Source organism: Carcharhinus amblyrhynchos, chromosome 11, assembly GCF_965287045.1.
Source record: "Carcharhinus amblyrhynchos chromosome 11, sCarAmb.v2.hapA, whole genome shotgun sequence".
NCBI lineage: Eukaryota > Metazoa > Chordata > Chondrichthyes > Carcharhiniformes > Carcharhinidae > Carcharhinus > Carcharhinus amblyrhynchos.
This window is the reverse complement of record NC_137334.1, coordinates 71,376,722-71,394,214: the sequence shown is the minus strand read 5'-3', so window position 1 is coordinate 71,394,214 and position 17,493 is coordinate 71,376,722. Positions and strand designations below refer to the sequence as shown.

The 17,493-nt window shown below is 42.6% G+C and overlaps 1 protein-coding gene across 1 annotated transcript in view; it reads left to right on the top strand.

Moving 5' to 3' along the window:
- LOC145350212 (low-density lipoprotein receptor-related protein 1-like) overlaps positions 1 to 17,493 on the top strand; it is a 1,564,930-nt gene that overhangs the window by 763,661 nt on the left and 783,776 nt on the right. Inside the window, exon 10 of the mRNA XM_080199274.1 lies at positions 9,068 to 9,211. Within this exon, the coding sequence (XP_080055400.1) occupies positions 9,068 to 9,211 (144 nt within the window). The remainder of the gene's footprint in view (positions 1 to 9,067; positions 9,212 to 17,493) is intronic.

Genomic DNA, 17,493 nt, shown 5'->3' with positions numbered 1-17,493 from the left:
ATTAAGGCCCTATTCAGGGCCATACCACCTGGCCATTGGCATTTTGTCAACAGTGGATTGCCCAGGTCGGGCCCCAGCTCAGGACAAAATGGGGTCAAGGAAGGCAGCCCCAGTGATCCCAAAACTTCCCTAGAAAGGGTTTCCTCTTCATCAACTGTGACTTTTGCAAACATCCTTCTGTCAGCTGCAGGGCCCCTTCCTCTCTCAGCAGTGACCACCATTCCTGGTGGTGCTCCTAAGGCTTTCCTGGAGTGTAGGATGGAAGTCCTGTCTTCACTCAATTAACGCTACTCAGAGCGTTAAATGGCTGCACGGCTGCCAACATTGGCAGCAATGCATTTCATAGAATCCCTACAGTGCAGAAGGAGACCATTTGGCCCATCGAGCCTGCATCAACAATCTCACCTCAGCCCTATCCCCACTTACCCTGCGAGTCACCCTGACACTAAGAGACCATTTAGCATGGCAAATCAATCTAACCCGCACATCTTTGGATTGTGGGAGGAAACAGAGAACCCAAAGGAAATCCATGCAGACATGGGGAGAATGTGCAAACTCCACATAGACAGTGACCCAAGGCCCGAAATGAACCCGAATCTCGGGTGCTGTGAGGCAGCAGTGCTAACTACTGTGCCACCGTGCCGCCAACCAGCCAACATTTTTGGCAGCAAGGTGAGAAACACCACCGTTCGAAAAATCCTGCCCCAGAAAATAGAAGATTGAATTCCTTGTAGATAACGCACGGAAAACAAAATAGAAACAAAAAAAAATAGCAAGAGCATGAGAGAACTTTCAAAAACAGGAAGAAAGTATTTCGTCATTGTACTAGTGTGAAGATATTATGACTCTTTAGGAAACTAAATACATTTACAGCCAGAAATTTGTAGCCATTCACGGTGGCAGGATCTTCTGATCCTGATGACGGTGTACTGCCCTGCCCTGCAATCACCCCCCCCCTTGCTGGTTTCCTGGTTTCCCAGCTGGCATGGGGTACTTACAATGGGAAAACCCATTGACAAGGCGGGATCAGAAGATTCCACCGGCAGCCAGTGGCACAGTTCCTCCTCTGACACTAAAACACACAACTGGCTGCACTGAAAATCCTGCCCTACAAGACTGGAATTTAAGATGACTTTGGAAGACTCCCAAATGTTTTTGCGGATTACAAAATATTACTTCCAGGGAGAACAAAGAGGGCCTCCTTTTATAACATGGGCTCAATGACTAGAATTATAACCTACCAACCCGGTAGGTTCTAAGGTACAGGTTGTTGGTTGGGGCGGAGGCGGAGTTGCTAAATTGCATCAACAGTCTTCCCCTTGGCATTCTGCCTGCCCTGGTCTGATAGCGATTTTACACTGGGATGGACAAGGCCTTGGAAGCTTAATGGCCACTCAAGGTCCATTTCTCCCCCAGCCTCAATTTTTATGTGAGCAGGCAAATGACAATTCAGTGGGGATGGGGTGGGGTTTGTAGTACGTAAGTATAAAGATAGTTAGATCATGGGCAAGAAGGGAGGAGGTACCTCCATCAGGAGCCACCTTAAGGCCTGTTGACCTCCAGACCTCTTTCCACCAACAGCCTTGCCCCTGAGATTACAATAGTGCCAACCCCACCCCCGACTCCTTTGTGTCACCTCTCCCCCCACTGGCACCTTCCCCCCCCGCCCCCCCCGCTGTGGCCCCCACCACTTACCTTGTTCTCCAGTTCCTGGGACTTAGTGACAGGAAGCTGTCTGCAGTCTACCTTCTGGCCACTGCAGCATTGGGGCTTCTGGGGCCACCGGGGATGTGACACTTCACATGGCAGGGCCTGAGGCCCCCCCGATCCTGAAAATACAGGCCATTATTCATCAGACTAGGAAAGAAGCAAAACCTTATTCATTGTAAAGAAAACATGGATTTACCTTTTCAAATGCAAACAGCTACTGAACCCATAGGTAGGAGAAGAATTTGAGTGCTTAATGTGATTAATGCAACGCCTTAATTGGACTATGACTCAGCAGTGATGCCAGGTCACATGATACCACATCCACCTTTGCTCCTTGTTCAGAGGTATTAGCTGAAGTGAAAACTGACTTTGAAGAGAAATGTCTTCAGAAACTTCCCTCAGAGAAGTAGCCTAAAGCCTCCAAATAAGTCGAGCTATTGTCTATAGATGTTAGCTAAGTAGCCGAAGTCTGTATCTGCAATACCATTCAACAGCAACAAGGACTTTATCCTCTAATCTGCTCCTCCACATTCACCTGAGTTCTCAATCTTTGGAAGATCTACTGCAAGGCCCTTCACAGTCACAGTCTGCTTTTCAAGACATTCACTTCCAGCCAGAACATTAACTCAACCATTGGGTCTGCAATGACATAGACAACAAATTAAATTCCATTTTTATAATTATAATTTTTATAATTCCATATTATTGTTTAACCTTCAACTGTAACAGGTTTTCTGTGTGAGAGGTGGTGTTGGTGAGTCATGTAAAACATCAAACTTTCATTTAACATTTAGGGTCAGTGTGTGTGAGAAATAAAGTAATTTTCAAAATAGAAAAGCTTTATGCAGCGTTATTTAAATTGATTTTGTAGATCATAGAATCACAACAGTACAGAAGGAGGCCATTCGGCCCATTGAGTCTACTCCAACTCAGCATCTTGGAGGCATGGAGTCATAGATGTTTACAGAATGGAAATAGGCCCTTTGGCCCAATTTGTCCATGCTGCCCTTTTTTTTAAAATCTGAAGCTAGTCCCAATTGCCTGCTTTTGGCCCATATCCCTCTGTACCCACCTTACCCATATAACTATCTAAATGCTTTTTTAAAAGCCAAAATTGTACCTGCCTCTACCATCTTGTTCCAGATACTCACTACCCGCTCGATCCCCTAATCCATCTAACCTACACAACTTGGGGCACTAAGGAGAAACTTAGCATGGCCAATCCACCTAACCCACACATCTTTGGACTGTGGAAGGAAACCGGACCACCCGGAGGAAACCCACACAGACGCAGGGACAACGTGCAAACTACAGACAAGTCACCTAAGGCTGGAATTGAACCCAGGTCCCTGGTGCCGTGAGGCAGCAGTGCTAACCACTGTGCCACCAATTTGATTACACTGAGGATAAGGAAATGTCCACATCCACGTACAACTATATTTGATCATTAAAGTTAACACCTTAAAATTGTCTGTCACTGTTTAAGAAATTATTAATCTAAAAATTCTCTCAGAATAATTAGCTTCAACATGAATGAGACTCTGCACAACTAAAATTAAATTTTCAAGGTCAGTAATAATATTTGGTAGGAATTGGGTGGGCTTCTCTTGCCTCGGCAGATGGCTCGAGGGAATCTCGCTGCCCCGCTAAATGTGGTGTTGGCCAAAAATCAGGATTTCTGACATGTGCCAAGACAATTGGGATTCACCCAACCCGTCTCGCTGCCCTGAATTGATACCCACTCAAATCAGGCAGCACCTTGATAATAATGCAAGCCAGCTAACTGTAATACAATTAGCGGGTTTGATGGCCCATTTACTAACCATGAACCCCCGCCATATACCTGTTCTCTCAATGGTGGGAACTGCACTGGGCAAGATTTGGTCATCACCAGCGTGAACATGGCTTCCTAAAACTAGAGGGATCAAGAGAACACCACCAGCTCCTCAGAAAAGAGGGACCTCCTCCCCACCACTGAAGTCATGAGTCACGCCTACGCCTCCCGCCAACACGCTGGGGCAGCATGGTGGCACAATGGTTAGCACTGTTTTCTGGTTATAATGTTCATCACAAAAATGATTCGAGTCATATTATCGCTTAATTTCTTGGAACAAGGATTGAATTTAAGTCAAATTTAGAGCATGCAATTATTTTGGTCAGCTCGCTCTGTGTATCCCGTAATTGGGAATTCTCACTACGATCTTGATCAGTACAGAACAGGCAGGCTCATTCAGACGGTCATAAAGACAGCTGGCATGGAGGAACTGATCTTGTAAAGGTTAGTCTTTCAAAATTCAGGTAAAGGAACAAACTTGAGGTCGAATTTTTTTTTTAAGTCTACCCATTTTATTTTGTAACTGCTGTAAGTAAAGGCACTGTACAACAACAGGCCAATGTACAAGATCTTCTTATGACCAGCATCCAAGGGGCCTCTAAATCGATGGTCTTAGGAAAAGATGTATAAATAGAAGCGTCAGATTCAATTTGCAACATAAGATTTAACAAAGCCTGGTCAGTACTGTGTCTTCAGCAGTCGTTCACCTGGACCTCTGCCTCATTCATTTCTTCCGCCACTTTGCTCTCATGTCAACAAGGATCTCAAAAATCTAGAACTGAAAGCTACTTGAAGTAGAGTTGAGGGAGCTTTAGTTTACACTGATACATACAAATCAGTCATGATTTTAACCTATTCAAAATCTAGCAGAATTAAATTGGGCCCAGCAAGGACATGAACCCTTGATGAAGAATTATTAAAAGGTTTGTTTGTGGCAACAATTAATATTTTCCAGCATACAAAGAATGAAAACATAGAGAAAAAGTGAACCAGTTTAGCTACACTGGTAGTGTCTTGCATACCATCACAGAATGTTAGATTTACAGGTGGCTTCTGTGATTTTTCAGTATGCACTTGCTGTGTGTGAGGCTGTGGATACAGAATTACAGGGTCACAGCGTCATTACAGAGCAGAAGGAGACCCTTCACCCATTCCACTCATCAAGTCTGCATTAGTTCTCTGAAAGAGCATTCCATCTGGCCCCACTCTCCTGCCTTATCCCCACAATCTTGCACATTCTTTCCTTTCAGATAGCAATACAACTCTTTTAAATATTTTTGATTGAACTAGTCTCCAACCACCTCAGGCTGAAAAAACTTTTCCTCATATCACTTCTACTCCTTTTGCCAATTATTTTGAATCTGTGCCCTCTAGTTCTTGATGCATTCTTGAGTGAAAACAATTTCTCACATGTTCTTACCCCTCAGGATCTTGGCTACCTCTATCGAGCCCTCCCCCCTCACAGCCTTCTTTTCTCCGAGGAAAACACATCTAACCTATCCCCATAGCTATATTTCATTTTTCCCTGGAATTATTCATGTGAATCTCTTCCGTACTTTCTCCAATACCTTCACATCCTTCCTCAGGTATGGTACCCAGAACAGGATGAAGTATTCCAGATCAGGTTCAACATGGCCTCCTTACTCTTGGACTCAGTGCCCGTCTTAAGAAAGCCTAAGGTGCTGTATGCATTACTAAGTGCCCTCTCAACATGCCCTAGCATTTTTAGTACGTACATACATACTGAGATATACTTTGCTGTCTTTATCTGAGGAATAATGTCCTTGCTATAGAGGGAGTACAGCGAAGGTTTACCAGGCTGATTCCTGGGATGACAGGACTGTCATATGAGAAGAGACTTAGTCCAATAGGATTATATTCGCTGGAGTTTAGAAGAGTGAGAGGGGATCTCATAGAAACTTATAAGATTCTAACACGGTTAGACAGGGTAGATTCAGAAAGAATGTTCCCAATAGTGAGGAGTCCAGAATTAGGGGTCATAGTCTGTGGATAAGGGTAAACCTTTTAGAACAAAGGTGAGAAGAAATTTCTTCACCTAGAAGGTGGTGAGTGTGTGGAATTCACTACCACAGAATGCAGTTGAGGCCAAAACATCTGATTTCAAGAATAAATTAGATATAATTTATGGGGCTACGGGACTCAAGGGATATAGGAAGAAGGGATGTTCAGGATATTAAATTTGATGATCAGCTATGATAATAATGAATAGCAGAACAGGACCGAAGGGCCAAATGGCCTACTTCTGCTTCTAGTTTCAATGCTTCTATGTTCTTGCACCCCCTTTAGAGTTTCTCACTTTATGTTATACTGTCTCTCCATATTCTTCCTGCCAAAATGAACTGCCTCACATTGAATTTAATCTGCAACTTTCCTGCCCAATTGTCCAACATGTCTTTCAACTTTTGAAGTTCAAAACTATCCTCATCATAGTTGGTGACATTTACAATCTTCTCATCCTCTGCAAATGTTGAAATCATGCTCTGAATGCCACAGTCTAGGTCATTAATATATGGTAGGACGAGCAAATGTTCCATGGGTTCTCATAATGTACCACATCACTGGATTATTGAAATATAACATCTTTTGACATTGTACCTTCATTATGGATTCAAGAATATGAAAATACCGGGGGAATTCTACCAAGACATCCAGCACAGGAGTCGTAGCAGGCAGGGGAACACACAAGGGTCCATTGCCCTCAGGTGGGATTCTCCGGTTTTTGGGAGAGCGCGGCCGGAGAATCCCACCCACCATCTCTGACCTTTACATAGGAGATTGACATGAGAGATGTTTTTTATGTATGTTTAAAATGTTACTGCACATTTTCAGCTTTACATCCTCAGGAAAATTTTTCTTGGCTTATTCTAAGCTTGGCCTTTGGTTCTCAAATATTTGTGGGGTTTGCCTTTCCCAAATTTTTATTCATTTCTGACATATTTCATCTGATTGGAGGAGAAGAAACAAGTATATTTTTATTTTCGGCAAACTTTGTTTGATTTTTTTCCCCCAAAGAACTTGCAGCAAAATGAATGAAAGAGGGCTGCGCTCAGAGATAATAAAGTTTATGTCAAGTTCTGAAACACAGGCAACATTAATAACCCTAGGGCCTTGATGACTCTAGTTGTGGGCAGAATTTTCTGTTTTTCCTTCTAAGACCATGGACCAGGTGAGAAAGGCCATGTTCAATATGCTAGCTGCACAACTGTCTTTGTTTGCCATATTAACCAGTACCGAGGGAAAGAAAATCCTGGAGGCACGTCCCACAGCATCACACTGGCAGGGCAGGACCCAGAAAAGCCAACAAAGTTGGCTTTCAAGACATGTTTAAAAAAGCATCCTGACCTTGGAGTGAAATAAAACTAAGAATCACATTCCTCTGCTCCCCACTGCCCTTGCTCCATCGGCATGTTGGTCTCCCTCCTACATAGAGACCTCCAATCCCGCCATGCACATGGAGAACAACAACCTCATTGGACACAGGAAACAACCCACCCCCCCAGCTCCCCCATTCCCCTCCCCTGCCCCTGCCCCTTCCCCACACTCAATTGGAGCTATCCAGCGGAACTTCCCCTTTTGGCACTGCCCCTGACAGTTTTGCTGGGGAATCCTCATGTCCATGGCTGGTGAATGTGTCCTTGTGTCTGTGAGGTTGGGGGTAGGGTGGGGGTGGAAGTCTTTGTTTTGTTTTAATCAGAGACCAGGGCGCCCTTTAAAAAGAGTGCCCCGATCACTGGAAAACCAATGTTGCTGACTCTTTCAGACTTCAACCTGCCAGCATGACAACACGGGACATAACTCTGAGATTTTTTTTCTTCCAAGTGCTGGCCAATATGGATCTATGTGTCTGATGAGCTACAGACTGCTTTTCTTGCTTTAGCCAGCACTTTGGGTGGGATTTTCCATTTTCTTTCAATATGCATAAACCATATGATTTCTAGGTACACACTTAAACATTTCCTTTTGTTCTACAATATTTGGAACATATTAGTGTTGAGGGCTAAACGAACCTGACTGAGTTAAACTTTATGAGGTACTAAAGCCTTCAATTTAAAAAAAAGCCTTGCAAGTGGTCAAACTTCCTACTCTAATAAATCCCAAAAATTCAGGGAAGGGAAACACTAAATTGAAATGGTTCACTTGATAAGCTTGTCAAAAGGCAGAATCTCTCCTTCAGTTTAATGCTAGTCTAATTTCACAATCTACTATACTTGAGTAATTATCTTTTCAGATGATTGTGCCTGATCAGGTATCATATAAAATTGACTGCACATCGAGTTTATTTAGATTTATTGATGAAAGATTAACTGTTGAGTAAAGATCTTTAATTTGTGCATACTTTTAAAAAAAAAGAACAACAAAATATATTCACAGTGTTCTGCTTTCCTTTACCTCCAGCACAGAATGAATGGTGAATAATTCATTGGAATTGCAGTAGTTCCAAAGTTGCCAATTATGAATGATTGCATTTGCTAAATTACAGGATTACTGCTTTTCAGGAATAAATATTTCTCCATCTTTTAGAGCCTGGTTTATATTTTCCTTGTACCTTGCTTTTTTTTGTTTTGCACTGTAATGTTGCTTTGGAGGATTTAATTTGCTTGCTTCCATTTTGCATCTCTCAATTTATTTTTCAGTGGCATCTAACCAATAATGCAAATTATTCAAAAACAGGCCAACCGTGTAATTTATCTCCAATTTAAGTCTGCACTGCATTACAGTCGGTCTGCAGGGAGAGAACTGCAGGTGCCTGACAGTAAGGATCATGCTTCACTGCAAAGCGAAACACAATACAAATCAATTTTATGGTAAAAAGATATATAAACTGTTTCTGGATCAAGTTCAGTGGGTATTAATTGGATACACACCGCATTTTTCTGGCACAGGTTGTTTGTAAAAACTTAACCAAGTCCGTCATACTGGAATTTAAACACGGGTTTCAGCCCGTGAAGTGCCTTCAACATGCAAGTTGTTACTTGTTTTTGTAGCATCCCTTGTTTTGATTTTATCTGCTACATAACACACAAAAACAGCTGCACCAGTGTGCATAACACATACTCAAGGCTCAATTGGCTCTCCCTCAACTCAAGACAATGTCCCCCAAGGGGACATCTGCCACTGCAGTGGCTCATCATCAAGATGTTGTGACTGAATGTGTGATGGACACTTTGTCGCCACTCCATAACCTTCAGAACTGTACAATAAGTTTCAGGGTTTAGTGTCATTGGTCTAAATTCACTGGGTAGGATTTTCCGGCTGTGTTCACCCAAAAACTGGAAAATCGTGCCCGAGGTCAATGGACTTTGCATGGTCTGTCCTTGTCGGTACGATTGCCATGGTGGGCGGGATCAGGAAAAGTTCCCCCCATTTCTCAACTTTTATAAACAGGGAAAAATTACTCATGGTTCAGATTTGTTTTTGTCTCGGATGGAAGATTATCATCTTTGACAATACTGATGTCTTCAGTTACCCATCTAAAAAGAATTTTCTCATTGATTTTCTCAGTTAGAAGTCATGCCTGTGAGGCGGATCTATATAATAAGCCTGGAGGATGCTCTCACATCTGCCTACTCAGCAGCAGCCACAAGGCAAGAACCTGTCGTTGCAGGACTGGCTACACCTTGGGGAATGATGGAAAGTCTTGCAAAAGTAAGTCAACACCCCATGTTTCAAAACAAATCCATTGTATTTGTTAAAAAGTCTTTTTTTACTGAAGCTTGTAATTCAATAAAGCAATGCATTTACTTGCACTGTACCACATAACAATTTGGGGGTACAAAATTAATGCGTTAATAATTTACACAGCATTTAGCCATTTTATAAATGTACCTGCTCTTTCGTCTTTCTGGAGCATTTTACAGGTTAACCATGTTCTGATTTTTTTTTTCTTTACACTGCATTGAGTAGACTCAAAGCGTCATAGAAGTCTATAGCACAGAAAAGGCCCTTCAGGCCCATTACCTCTACCCAGGTTAAAAATCAAAAGTAACCACCAAATTATTTAGTCGACAGAGTTTGGATGTGAGTTATGAATTGACCCATGGTGGGCAAATCTTAATAGATCTGAAAGTCATTGTTCCCAGTTTAAGATCAGATATTTTGGGCGGGATTTTCCAGCTGCGCTTACCCCAAGGCCAGAAAATCCCACCCAAGGTCAATGAACCTTTGCAATGCTCGTGTTCCACCCACTACAATTCCTGCGTAGGCAGAACGGAAAAGTTCCATCCTTTATCCATATTGTTAATCCCATAATGTGAAGTAAATCTACTTCTCCCTTTATTCTCGTTTTTTTTGGCATATGTCATTATACACGGAGAGGTTGCATTTTTGAGCAATCAAAAAAAATGTACTTAATTAACACTCCATTTGCTTTCCTAATAAATTGCTGTACCAACATGTTGATGTTTTATATGAGGACATATAAGGATATAAGGACACCCAGATCCCTTTGAAAAGTGGCCTCTCTCATTTAATTAATATTCTGCTTTTCAATTCTTCCTGCCAAAGTGCACAGCCTCATATATACCCCCATTACACAGCACCTGCTGAAATTGTGCCCATTCGCTTGTGCTATCACTCTGCAGCCCCTTTGTATCCTCCATACAATCTGCTTTCCAAGTTATCTGCAGCAAATCTGGCAGCAGTACAGTTGATCCCTTAAATTTGTTTTAAATCATTCATGGGATGTGTGGTCACTGGCCTGGCCAGCATTTATTCCCCATCATTATTTGTGCTTGAGAAGGTGGTGGTGAGCTGCCTTCTTGACCTGCTGCAGTCCATGTGTTTTGGTACACTCATGGCACTGGTAAGGAACGAGTTCCAGATGCTTGACCCAGCAAGCCATGGTGAGTTCTATTCCATCACTCTCTGCATGTGTGCCTTTTAGATTGAACAAGCTTTGAGGAGTCAGGATGTTAGATATTCACTGCAGGATTCCCAGCCTCTGACTTGCTCTTGTAGCCACAGTATGGCTGGTCCAGTTAAGTTTCTGATCAATGGTAACCCTCAGGATGTTGACAGTGGAAGACTCAGCAATAGTACTGCCATTGGATGCTGAAGGGTGATGGTTAGATTCTCTCTTGTTGGAGATGGTCATTGCCTCGTACTTGTGTAGCACATAAGTTACTTGCCACTTGTTAGCCCAAAGCTGCATATTGTGCATGTCTTGCTGCATTTAGGTATGGACTCCTTTAGTATCTAAGGAGTTGCAAATGGTACTGAACACTGTGCAATCATCAGCAAACACCCCCATGGAAGGAAAGTCATTGAAGAAACAGCTGAAGATGTTTGAGCTGAGGGCACTACTCTAACGAAATCCTGCAATGATGCCCTAAAGCTGAGATGACATATCTTCAGCAACAACAACTGTCCTCCTTTGTACCAGGTATTACTCCAATCAGCAGAGAGCTTTTTCCTTGATTCCCATTGACTCCAGTTTTGCATGGGCCTCTTAATGCCGCCATGATGCCAAGGGCACTCACTCTCACCTCACTGTTGGAGTTCAGCTCTTTTGTCCATGTTTGAACCAAGGCTGTAATGAGGTTGGGGTCTGAATTGCCCCTGACAGAATGCAAACTGAGCATCGTTGAGTGGATTATTGCTGAGTAAGTGCTGCATGATAGTGCTTTTACCATTTTACTGATGATCAAGAGCAGACAGATGGGTAGTAATTGACTGGGTTGGATTTATCCAGTTTAGATGTGGACTCCAAATTCATATTACACCTTTAACTTTGATGCAAAGCATTAAAGCTTCACATTACCACATCTATCAGCTTAACTCACCTCTGATGTTACTAGAATAATCGTGCATTATGGATGGATGATATTCATTTAACATTATTCATTGAGATTAAGCAATGTCATAAATATTGAATAGTTAAGATACAAAAGATGAGAAATAACTAAATTAATGTTTCACAATAAGGTGCATGATAAAGTGATCAATACTAAATTGTTCATTTTCGATTGTAACATAGTTACTAAGCACAAATAAGGTGTTGCCAATATTATTGACAATTAGGTAAACACAAATGAAGGGCAAGTTTCAGCTACCTCACACATGACAAAGCCATGTGTCATTTATCAAGCCGAACATTTTATTCTCTTGCCTCCATTAAGCTTTACCCAGCATCAACAAATCCACCAAATATCAGTCCAAGAAAGAAATAAAATAAACCTTTTGATACTACAAAGTAGTTCATGAGCGGGATAGGAACAGGCCACATGGGACCAGATGCAACAAAAAAGCAGATAAACAATGAATAGCTGGCGATGAATAGATTATGCACACAGATCTTTCTTGGAAACTAGGGAATTGCTTTGTTTTCTAGCTTAACAAAGCTGTAAATCTCGAGGCTACTTGGTACCTGTCGTTTTCCAGCGCCGGTCACAGAAATCTTTTCAATTTTGCAGTAACCTCTTTGTATTGTCACTATAGAAACATTTTTCACCCATGTCTTTCTGCAGCCTTTATAATTTAGCCACCCTTCTTTGCCCATACTTTCCAGCACAAGTGTTTTGATTCAGTTAACTTCCAGGTTTCCAGTCATAAACTACTAATTGCTTGTTTTCCTTTAAGGTTAATGCACTGATTAAGGTCAGAGATGTTAGTTCAGCAATTGCCAAGATACCATTCTTTTAATCTGCCCTTTCTGAAGGACAATTGGAAGCTGTGGGTGCACTGTGTTTTCCAGTATTGTCAGTGTTGGTTGCAACACTAGACATGTCAAGATCTTTTGTCACTCCGTGCTGATATCACACCTTGACTTCTATAGACATCCCTTTCACTGCCCATTGACTTTGTGCGGAGGTTCTCCATCTCTTTCGTGAACTGCAAAGTAAGAACTGGAGATCTTTGTTGTCAACTCTTTGTTGAACATGTTTCCTGAACAATGTGATAAGTGCTGCAATTAGCTGCCATAAGGCGCCAAACAATACCAACATATCTCAAATACTAGATTCTTTCTACATCACTTCAGTGGCCAAATCTCTATAGTCTGACAGGGAAAAGAAATCCATACTAATGCTTTAAAAAATGATTGGTTCACATTGTATATGCCTATCCTTCCAGGTAACACTTAAATCTGTAAAAATAAATCTGCGGTCACAGCAACATTTAAAGTTAAAGTTCAAAGTTAAAATTTATTTATTAGATACAAGTAGGCTTACATTCACACTGCAATTAAGTTCCTGTGAAAATCCCCTCAATTTAATATTAAAAAAATCCTTTCACTACTTGGCTTCATCAATCTAATTTCCCTTATTGTGAAATCTTAGTGAATATCTTAGCCTTGCTAAATGATGATGGGGAGGTGGCAGGCGGTGGGGGGTGGGGCAGGGTGGAGGGAGGGAGGGTGAGAAGAGCCAAGGGTTTTTATGGGGGATGAAAGGGGGGGTGGGGAGGAGGACGGTGAGCAGAGCCAAGGTTGTTTAAGGTGGGGGGAAGGTTGGAATTGGAACCAGGTAGCCAGATGAGTGGGGGTGCCTGGGCAGTGGAACAGAATTCAAAGAACATTAAAAAAAAACGTTTAGAATGATTAGAAGTATTTAAAACAAATTGACAATACTTACCTATCGTCGAGTGGAAGGCAAGCCTCAAGGAGCATGTCTTCAACTCTGGACGTCAAAGACATGCAGTTTTATTGGGATTTCACAAGACTGCTAGGCCTCACCACTCACCTCATTGATGGAATCAAGCTGCCACAGGCCCAGGAAGTTCCCAACCTATGAGAAAGGTGACAGTGTTATCAGTGGCAGACACCCCTATTTCATGGCTGACTGCAAAAAACAGGCCATGGTATTCAATTTGCTTTCAGAAATATGTGGATGTTTTGGAATGGGTACTGAAGAGATTCACTAGAATAATTCCAGAATTGAGGGATTAGAGTTTTGTACATTTTCTGAAAGAGCTGGAATTTTTGCTTAACAACAACAACTTATATCATGTCTTAACATGTTATTATTAACAATACAAAACATTCCAAGCACGTTCCACAGGTCTTTTATAAAACAGAATTAGACAGTTAACTCGATGAAACAACATTAGGACAGATAGCAAAAAGAAGGTCAAAAAGACAGGCTTTTAGGAGCATGTTAAAGGAAAAAAGAGGGAGTCACACAGGGAGATTGTTATTTGGGGGAAGATGGCTGAAGGCATGACCTATGATGGAGAAATTAAAATTGGAAGTGCTCAGGAGGACAGAATTAGATAAGCACAATGTTAGGAACAAGGTTAGGAACCTTATGATTAATTTATATTTGTATTTTTGCATTAAGAAAGATGGAACATGGTTCTAGTTTCATTCAGATTCTTTCTGTGAGCACGGTGCCAGGAAATCTGGAGGCCCTGATGGCATGTATTCATCTTTAATAAGGTTTTACAACGCTTGAAGTGAAGAGATGAGTTACAAAGCAACTAGTGATTTAATGAGGCATCTACCATCAGGATCTGCACCATGGTGTTAGAGCTCACAAACAATTCCATGCTGGAGAGGATGGGTTCCAAGCTCTACACAAAGCTCTCTGCCTAAATGGTTTTGCCTATCCCCATGCTCCTCAATATTGAGTGTCGGCTTCCTTATGCAACAAGAATCAAATTCATGCACTCTTCAATCTCCTTCTCTAATCTGGGCCAGTTTCCATTTTAGCCTAAGTTGAAGAAACATTCTCAAAAAATGCAATGTTACAAACTTCATATTTGTAATAGGCTCATGGGTGGAGCTTTGACCCAGGCCCTAACTGAGGCTGTTAAGCAGGTAATTACTGACAACTTAAGGGTCCCATCTCACATGACTGGTATTTAACCCTGTCACGTTTACTTGTAGCCTTCCACGCTTCAAAGACACTCAGTGAAGGATGAATTCAGTATGCGTTCACCATCAAAGAGACTGCTACTAAGGGCAGAAACCTCATTTTAATGTCTTTGCATAAATGTTAATATAATTCTAAGCCCCCCCCCCGGATCATATTTTCCCCCTTGAGGTGTTTTCAAATCTTGCCGACATTTGCAACATGTTCACACGGGTGTGGTAAGAAGTCTCATGACACGAGGTTAAAGTCTAACAGGTTTATTTGGCAGCGCAAGCCACTAGCTTTCGGAGCACTGCCCCTTCATCCGGTGAATCATCCACTCACCTGATGAAGGGGCAGCGCTTCGAAAGCTAGTGGTTTGTACTACCAAATAACCCTGTTGCGCTTTAACCTGGTACTGTGAGATGTCTTACTGTGTTTACCCCAGTCCAACGCCGGCATCTCCACATCATGGCTGCCTAGATGTGAACAGTTTGTGGGCATCCCTCCGGGAGTGCAAAGTTGAATATAGCCCCCTGGGGAAGAGCGACATTTCCAGTCACTGCCCCAGCACTGCCACCTGGCACTCCCCCCTGGCAATGCCAACCTGTACCAGGTGGTAGACACAGTAAGCACTCTCCCAACACCAGGTTTAAGTCCAACCAGTTTATTTGATAGTTGGACTTAAACCTGGTGTTGTGAAACTTGTTACTGTGTTTACCCCAGTCCAACGCCTGCATCTCTACATCCAGGCAGTAGTGTCAGGGGTGGTGCCTAGTCTGAACCTCATTGAGTGGAAGGTGGGGGTGGAGCAGAATGCACTGAAGTGGGGAGGAAATGCTGGCAGTAGTCAGGGGAGTGGGGGAAAAAGAGGGAGATGCAAGTGAAGCTTGTGGGGGTGGAGGGGGAGGTGATTCCAGTGATGATCGGAGGTAGAGGTGTGAGAAGGGGATAACTGCGATGACTGTTTGTTCGGCTGGGAAGCTCATGATACCTTCTGGGTAGGATGGGAGAGGCTACTTTTTCTGATCAGGGCAGTCTTTAAAAATGACGTCCCGATCTCAGTGGAGCTGGCATCTTTAGGTTCAGACCCTCAAAATGATGGTGGCATTTTTTTTTGATAAAGTGCTATAAGATCTGGAGAGAAATGCATTGATTTTCTGCCAGATCCTGAGAATTTACCATTTTTTTGGTAGATTCCACCCAGTGTCTAATTAAGGTACCCAACATCAGCATGGGATGACCCCTTGCACTTTCTTCTGAATCCCTATGCCCCACCTCTCCAGTCATCAGCCCTTGCTTGCAAGCCCCGTCATACCCTCATTCACTTGTGGACTGGGCCCATTGGCAATCCAAGACATCTGGTGGGTACATTACTGGCAGCAGCCATCACTCTCGGTGGTGCTGATGGGAGTTGCCAGTCTCTGGCTCATTTAGCGATGGTATTTCTAAATCTGGGTTCTTTAATCCCAAGAAAGGATCACTGATGAATAGTTAAATCCCTGGTGGGCACCTATTACCAGCAAGGCTTCCTTAGTGGAGGTGACATTGGTCTCCTGTCATTTCCCCTCTTGTGGAAACAGCTGCCCCTTTGTCAATTTAGATTCCACACAATGTGTTTTACTTGTGTTCATGGTCTTCTTCCATTGCCTGGAAGGTTGTACTTTTTGGATATCTGAAAGCAAAATGGGACAATGGTCAGGTTGTGATGAAGGGAGAGGGAAATGTCAGAAGTTAATGTATGATTCGAAGTCAATAGAGGTGATGGAGAGAGGGAGAAGTTGGAAACAAGGAAAAAAACTGGGTGTGCAGATGAAGTCATTTTTCAGTGGATTCAGCCTGTCCGAAGGCCACTGCCTCAGCAATGGCTCTACCACTGTGGCCATAACTGTTATGATGTGGATATGCCGGTGTTGGACTGGGGTAAACACAGTAAAAAGCCTGACAACACCAGGTTTCAGTCCAACCGATTTATTTGATGGTAAATTCACTAGCTTTCGGGTTAGCCCCTTCGTCAGGCATAACTGTTCTCATTCATGCGGACACAAACATGTTTCTTTCCTTCTCTTCGTGCTGGCCATTTCCTTTTGTACACCACTTTCTTTTACAAGAGAAAGGAAATTGTGAGTGTGAGTGTCATGAAGTATGTTTGGGTTATGTGGTTGTCATCTGCAATGTTTGTACGCTGTGAAACGTGCGTGTGAGATTTGTAGCAATACTAGGGTGAGGTGAATGTTAATTATGTATCTTGATTAATAGAAAGCATTAATGGTGAGTGATGAAGCTGTGGATAGAAATGCAGTTGGCAGTGTATGACATTTAAAGATGAACTTGACCAGTCACGTAAGGTCAATTAAACATTTGTGGCACTTCAGCCCCCTCAGGGTAAATTCACATTAACCTTCAGAACTATCAGCTGCCTTCTGTGTGTGTGTGTGTGTGAGTGTGTGTGTGAGTGTGAGTGTGAGTGTGAGTGTGAGTGTGAGTGTGAGTGTGAGTGTGAGTGTGAGTGTGAGTGTGAGTGTGAGTGTGAGTGTGAGTGTGAGTGTGAGTGTGAGTGTGAGTGTGAGTGTGTGTGTGTGTGTGTGTGTGGAGGGCCTCCTGGCTCCGTGCTAAAGCAGGACGTGTCTTCTGCTATGCACAATCTTGGTGGAGGAGGTGGAGTGTTACAAAATCTTGGCACACGCTCTTTCCCTTGTCAGCCATTGTTCTTTGCACTATTCCATCTTATGTCCGCACCTCAAGCAATGATGATAAAACTTCGCTTTAAGATTGGAAGGCTAGGTTAAGTAATTTCAACCAGTAACTAAATTGGGCCCCGGGTAATATATGCAGCCAGTAAAGGATGTGATTGGCACCAGTGGCACATAATTATTATTATAATGCACAGTAGCCAGCAAGCTGACCTGCTGCCTCCAGTACATTGACAGGGCATGAGATAAGTGTGGATTGTGATTCCTGCACTTGTTTTCTATGGCTATTCAATTTCGCCCTTGAGGTATTTTCTGTATCAAAATTTAAGCATTTGTGATGTGATGTATGGTGATATTGATCAAAGATGTGCAGGTTAGGTGGATTGGCCAGGCTAAATTGCCCCTTAATGTCCTAAGGCTTGTAGGTTAGAGGATAAATGTGTGTGGT